The following is a 7,500-nucleotide window of genomic DNA, read 5'->3' on the forward strand; positions in this document are numbered from 1 at the left end:
ATTGCAGATTCAAGTTTGTTCAAATCATGGCCCCCCGTTGGTAGGATGGGGCCCCAAGGGGGGATCAAAGTTTTACATACAAATATATGGGGAAAAACTTTAAAAATCATCTTCTCAAGAACCACTAAGCCAGAAAAGCTGAGATTTACATGAAAGCTTCCTGACATAATGCAGATTCAAGTTTGTTCAAATCATGGCCCCCGGGGGTTGGATGGGGCCACAATTGGGGATCAAAGTTTTACATACAAATATATAGGAAAAATCTTTAAAAATCTTCTTCTCAAGAACCACTAAGCCAGAAAAGCTGAGATTTACATGAAAGCTTCCTGACATAATGCAGATTCAAGTTTGTTCAAATCATGGGCGCCTGGGGTTTGATGGGGGCAACAATAGGGGATCAAAGTTTTACATACAAATATATAGGAAAAATCTTTAAAAATCTTCTTCTCAAGAACCACTGAGCCAGAAAAGCTGATTTTTACATGAAAACTTTCTGACATAGTGAAGATTCAAGTTTTTTCAAATCATGGTCCCCGGGGGTAGGATGGAGCCACAAGGGGGGGATCAAAGTTTTACATACAAATATATAGGAAAAATCTTCTTCTCAAGAACCACTGAGCCAGAAAAGTTGATTTTTACATGAAAACTTTCTGACATAGTGCAGATTCAAGTTTGTTCAAATCATGGCCCCCGGGGGTAGGATGGGGCCACAAGGGGGATCAAAGTTTTACATACAAATATATAGTTAAAATCTGTTTCTCAATAACCACTGAGTCAGAAAAGCTAATATTTACAAGAAAACTTTCTGACATAGTGCAGATTCAAGTTTGTTCAAATCATGGCCCCCGGGGGTAGGATGGGGCCACAAGGGGGATCAAAGTTTTACATACAAATATATAGTTAAAATCTGTTTCTCAATAACCACTGAGTCAGAAAAGCTGATATTTACAAGAAAACTTTCTGACATAGTGCAGATTCAAGTTTGTTCAAATCATGGCCCGTGGGGGGTAGGATGGGGCCACAAGTGGGGGGGGGGGGGGTCAATGTTTTACATACAAATATAGGAAAAAGCTTTAAAAATCTTCTTCTCAAAAACCATTGGGCCAAAGAAGTTGACATTTACATGAAAGCTTTCTGACATAGTGTAGATTCAAGTTTGCAAAGGGTAGTTTGGGCCATAATAGGGACTAAGGTTTTACATGCAAATATATATGGAAAGTCTTCAGATATGGGCCAAGGTGACTCAGGTGAGCGATGTGGCCCATGGGCCTCTTGTTAAAATCAAGTATTCCGTTATGGATTTATTCATCATGTTTTTGTTTGTTGTGGTTGGTTTTTTCTTTGCTATTTTCATTTATTCAATGTATTGTTAATTCATCTATCAAGATTACTGATTGTACACAAGGAAGATGATTATTTTAAAGTCATCAAGGATTGGGTAGTTTTAAAAAGGCACAACGAATTACACCGTGAATTTCATGTAATGTATTACTACATTTATATTAAACTAAGTACATATTTTCGTGCGAGGTTAATTTAACACAAAATATCATTCTTATTGAGAGAGAGAGAGAGAGCATTGATAGATCTAGAACCCTGTTCGGCCGTTGGGACACACGTTCTCCTATACACATATCCCCACCTACCTACATTCACAGTGTGCAAAATTAACCATGGACTAATAGACAATGTCTATAGAAAATCGAGTCGGTCTATAACGATCAAAATAGCTATAGACCGACTTGTCTATAGGAATTCTGAGTAAAAAACTGGTTCCCTGCCACTTATTAAACACATATGAGAAGTGGGACCAGTTTATATGTAGTATGCTGATGTTTCTGTTCACCCCTTAGCTGTAATAAAATGTTCCACAATGTAATTACAAATCATTCGAATCAGATTATTCCATTTTCAACAGGGGGGTGGGGAAGTCAATTTGATATTTACGTCAATGTACGCCATTTTCGTGCAAATTCGGAATGTCCTTTTTGAACGCTTTTAAAAATATGTGGAAGGTGCATGCACTTGAATCAAACAGAAAGTGGTCAGTACAACAAGTTCCAGCAAGGATAAAGTCGCAGAAAATCATGAGAAAATGAAACGTACTAAATGTGAAACTGAGCTGGAACAAAATTAAAAAGAAAATGAAATTCTAATTGAAAAGCTTGACGTGCATGAAATTGAAAAAGAATATAATTAAACTATGAACAAATTACCAAACCGAATTTGTGTCTATTATTTATTTTTAAATAACAATGAATATTGCATGATAAATTTCAGTCTATAGGAATTTGTTGTGGTCTATAGGAAATAAAATGACTATGGACCGAAAGTCTATAGGACTTTAAAGTTAGTTTCGCACACTGCATTCACACATATACAATTACAGTACAACACCTTAACATCTTACTGAATTACAAATAATTAAATGTATCCATGTAGTACTTATCCTAATGCAACCCATGGGTAGTCGGAGTGGACCTTCCAAAACAAACATTTGATATGGACTGAGTGAAACATTTTACATGACATTTTAAAACCCAATATCCAGTCAATAGTCGGGGGGGGGGGGGGGGGGGGGACATTTTGAATATTTGTGTACAAATGGTCATGTAATTATGTCGCAGAATTTGATTAGACATATTTCAGTCCTGAATATTTGGTTGATTCCAACATAACTTGTTTTCAAAAAAGTCAATAAAAGTATTAATTTGAATGAAATTAAAATCAACATGTATTAATTTCATTGTGTGTTTGAATTAGGTTGCTATCTCAATTTTGATTTTGATTATCAAATGCTACAAAATCCTGGTGTTGCCTAATTAGAGGTCCCCCAATTTCCTGTGTATTTTAGTAACTGACACTACTTGTGTATACAGATTAGCATGGGCCCCACCTTGATAATGATAATGAAAGGGGGTGTCTCCAACCTAATCTGACCACACTTTAGGTGATCTTCGCAGAGAAGCCATACTGCTTCAAAGGGACTTTTCCATGCACGAGTATTTCAAAACTTAGGGATCCTAGGGTAGAGAGGAAGTATTACGCAACCATAGATCCACACTATTTACAACATAACAAGATGACTAAGAAAATTCTAACATTAAATTTATCACTAAACCGTACATCTTCCAACAAATAATCTGATATGCAAGATGAATGTTCTAAATAAAAACGAGAAGATTCAAGTAGAATTTAAATTTATGTTTCATTTTACAAACGACTTTCTCATTTCATCAAATACATGTACACATGTATAATTGAAGACCGAGTTTTTGTTGAGATCAATGATCTTATTTTAAAATTTCAATACTCAATAAAAAGATATATATGTATAAAACAAAGAAACATGCCCCATCAATTTTAGTCCCCGTTTAATGTATTCGCCATGGTTTCGCTTTCCAACGAATAAAACATGATCATACATGCATTTCAATGCCCAATTATTATTTTACAAATAGAAGTATTTTTATTTTATCCTATCATGCCTTTTCGTGCGATGATTATCAAGGAAATATCTGTTATAATAAGTTTCAGAATTGGGTTTTAGATTCATTTTAATCATTAACACATTCATTAAATATTGTAATATGAGATAGTGATTTTTCTTAAAATCGATGCAAATGAATTATTCCTTTTATTTTTTTTATATTTTGAAATCCAATTAAATGAAATGTATGCAGAAGAAATATACTTGTCCATGCACGTGCAATTTGCATGTTTAATCTCAGTTGACTAGAAAACTACACTGTAAGCCATATGATCTGACAGGAAAGACAGAACTGTCAAGGTATAGATCTCTTCGACATGTTATCTAATATTTTCTAAACTGTAGTTTCAAATTAATTTCTATTAAAACGATGTTTATAAATACCGATTAACTTTCCTGTGATCATCACTGACAATACGAAACCAAAATCTCTGAAGTAAATTATGTTTTACATTGTCGATTATACGGATAATGCGCGTATATATTCGTTCTGAAATACTGCGAAAATTTTAATTCACAAACATACATGTATAAGATTTAAATTGTACTTTTCAATTGATTCTATCCATTGGAAGTAACTGTCGATCATTGGAGACAAGATACAGTATTCAGACCTGTTATCAACTGTGCAAATACAGGTAGTTTACTCCGCCGCGGTATAAATGTGGTCCCGCGAAGCCCCGCTATGAAAAACCGCGACGGTGTAATGGGGAAAGGATTAACTTTCCGACGCGGTAAATAAGGGAACCGCGATGGCTGTACTGTACATTGGAGATACAGAGGTCACCAGTCCTTGTTATGTAAACAAGGCCAGTGCCATGTTTTTGTTTACATAGATTAATTTAACTACTATAAAGGTTTCGTTTAAATCAGATTTTTTTCAATTCATAAGTGAATTCTTAACACAATTAGATAGTTTCTAGTGTTTGGCACACCTCATTTTGTTATATTTATATTACAAATTGCATTTTCCTCTATGAACCAACCAATTTCAGCACGCGACACAATCTGTTCACATTGACTATTAACTGATTATGAACTAGTTTTAAAGCACACGACTGAGAGAGCTTAATGATTTGAAAAAATACATATGTTACAAAGATCTCGCAAAGTCACACTTCAGATTAAGATTGTGAACTTACGTGGATTATCATCCCAATATTGCGGTCTCCTACCTCCAAAATATAGTGTACCGTGCAATGTTGGTAAAAAGCAGGGTGAGACAAAGTGTGACGTCATGTCTATGTGTTGACGTACATGTACGTCACAATACAACTGTGACAAAGGCTAGGAGTTCGTTTTATGCAACAAAATGGAAGCAATGTAAACAAACGGTGTTTTAGTAAATGAATATAAATATAAAAATTGAACAGCACTTTTGAGATGTTCATGGTCAATATGAATGGATTTGGATTTGAGACAAATTCTCTGCGAATCGCACTCAAAAGTGCTGTTCATTTCTTAATTAAACACACAATTTTCTATTAACCAGTCTAATGTAAACAAAAACATGGCAGGAGCCTTGTTTACATGACAAAGAATTGCGACTGCTGTATCTCATTTATAACTTAACAACTGATATTCAAAATCGAATTTTGGTTGACCATTTGAAATACTTGAGTTAAGCATTGTAAACAATAAAAATGGAAAGCTAAAATTTTCAGCTCCAATCGTGTCCATGCCCCTTTAAATCCCACAAAAATGAGCTATTTATACAACTTGAACTTGTTAAAATCCCCTGACGCGCGTGGGGCTATTTATTAGGGCTGTCACGGTTCCAAAAAATTTCGGGTCTGGTCAGTTCTAATTTTTCTACTTTGGGTTCGAGTATTTCGGTTCGGGTCTATATAACTATTTTATAAATCTAATATGCAGTTAAAATCGAAAACCTTTATTGTATTTTGTCACAATAATTACTCGGGGACGTGGACTGAGGTTTAGACTCGATATCCATGGTACTAGAAACAGCATTGTCACTTCTACTCGTTTCCATCCATGCTTTCAATGTTTTGTCATTGACGATGTTGATCCTGTGGCATATTTTCAATGTGTCTGACGTATCTTAAATATACTGTCATTATTTACAGTTTTGTCCACAATGCCATCATTTAACAATTGATCAAAGTACCGCCACCTTTGAGGATTTTGACGACATTTCGTTTAAACGGATTTCTAACAATGATTCTATTTTTAAAACCAAACCCGCACCAAAATAGGGAAAAATGGAATTGAACCCGACCCAAACAACATGACCCACGGTTTTTGGTTATTTCGGGTACCCGTTGCAGCCCTACTATTTATAGATGCCTAACATAGGCATACTCTCTAGATATATTTACTATTTATAGATGCCTAACATAGGCATACTCTCTAGATATATTTACTATTTATAGATACCTAACATCGGCATACTCTCTAGATATATTTACTATTTATAGATACCTAACATCGGCATACTCTCTAGATATATTTACTATTTATAGATGCCTAACATAGGCATACTCTCTAGATATATTTACTATTTATAGATGCCTAACATAGGCATACTCTCTAGATATATTTACTATTTATAGATGCCTAACATCGGCATACTCTCTAGATATATTTACTATTTATAGATGCCTAACATAGGCATACTCTCTAGATATATTTACTTTATAAATGTTTTCTTGTGTAGTGATACATGTGAGCGGATCAAAGGATCTAATTTTAATTAGATTGATTTAGTCACCTCTTTAAATACAACAAGTAAGGGGTACTGAGGACCTATTCTAACCTGGATCCCCACTGGACATTTTACTGTTGAAAATGTAATAAATGATCTAATTTAACCTACATGTACTTTTATGTCCAAAAATATTTAGATGAACTTGATTTCTCAACATACTGCTTGGGTGACTTTAAATGTTATCACAAAGTTATAAAGTATATTCTTTTTCTTTCAACAGAGGTGTTGAAGAAGATGAGCCACATAACAGAGATGTCGTCCTTCTCAGAAGTGAAGATCGAGAAGTACTGCTCACAGACTTACTCACATTTCTTTCTACAATATCCTTTCCTTCTTAAGAAATACTGCATTAGTTTGTTATATGATTATAACAAACTAATGCAGTATTGTTACAGTAAATATTAGTCCACAGGACCAATCAAAATATTCTAAATATCCAAGGATTTGAGATGTTGAATTTCATAACATCTTACCCTCACCCCTATGACAAGTTTGTATGATCAATGTTAAATAAGTTCTCTACCAATTGTAAACATGTAAATAACCAATCCCAGTAATTCATGTATGACAGAAATGAATATGGAAAGCACACATCAATAAAGGTAAAAGTCTAGTTATTTATACAACTCCAGCATATATAGGGTGTTAAGAAATTTTGTTTTGTGAATTAGATATTCATGAACAACTGTGTGCACATTTTGTGAATTTTAATAATCAGACAGTCCACCTTTGTTTTTCAGAACATTTTAAATTCTGCACATTATTAAATGAATTTATTAAACTGATGTTTCCGAGGTATTTCCAATTTGCATTAATAGTTTCGCCAGCTGAACTAATGAGAAGTTTGGACAAACCATGAACTCCTATTGATCTCCATACCATGACTTTGGCATTTGATGCAGCTGATATCTGGTACTTCATCTGGCTAGGACTCCCACATAACACCATTTCATTGGTTCGAAACATGAGATTTTGTAGACTCATCACTAAAGATGTAATTCTATTTTTATAGGGGGCACAATAGAGGATCAAAGTTTTACATGTAAATACCTAGAATTTTTTTTTTTTTTAAATATTCTTCTCAAGAACCATTGGTCCAGACAAGTTCAAATTTACGTGGCAGCTTCGTCTCGTAGTGCAGATTCAATTTTTTTTTAATCATGGACCTTGGGGGTAGAGTGGGGCCACAATAGGTGATAAAAATTTTAAGTGCAAATATATAAAAAAAAATCTTCTCAAGAACCATTAGTCCAGACAAGTTCAAATTTACATGGCAGCTTCG

The 7,500-nt window shown here is 34.3% G+C and overlaps 1 protein-coding gene across 11 annotated transcripts in view; it reads left to right on the top strand.

Moving 5' to 3' along the window:
- LOC125648918 (1-phosphatidylinositol 4,5-bisphosphate phosphodiesterase gamma-1-like) overlaps positions 1-7,500 on the top strand; it is an 89,809-nt gene that overhangs the window by 66,434 nt on the left and 15,875 nt on the right. For all 11 annotated transcript variants that reach the window (XR_007360510.2, XM_048875964.2, XM_048876011.2 and 8 more), the window contains one exon: positions 6,439-6,538. Coding sequence is in view for 10 of the 11 variants with exons in the window: in XM_048875964.2 (XP_048731921.1) it covers positions 6,439-6,538 (100 nt within the window). In the remaining variant the exon portion in view is untranslated. The remainder of the gene's footprint in view (positions 1-6,438; positions 6,539-7,500) is intronic.

This window comes from Ostrea edulis, chromosome 1 (assembly GCF_947568905.1).
Source record: "Ostrea edulis chromosome 1, xbOstEdul1.1, whole genome shotgun sequence".
Taxonomy (NCBI): Eukaryota; Metazoa; Mollusca; class Bivalvia; order Ostreida; family Ostreidae; genus Ostrea; species Ostrea edulis.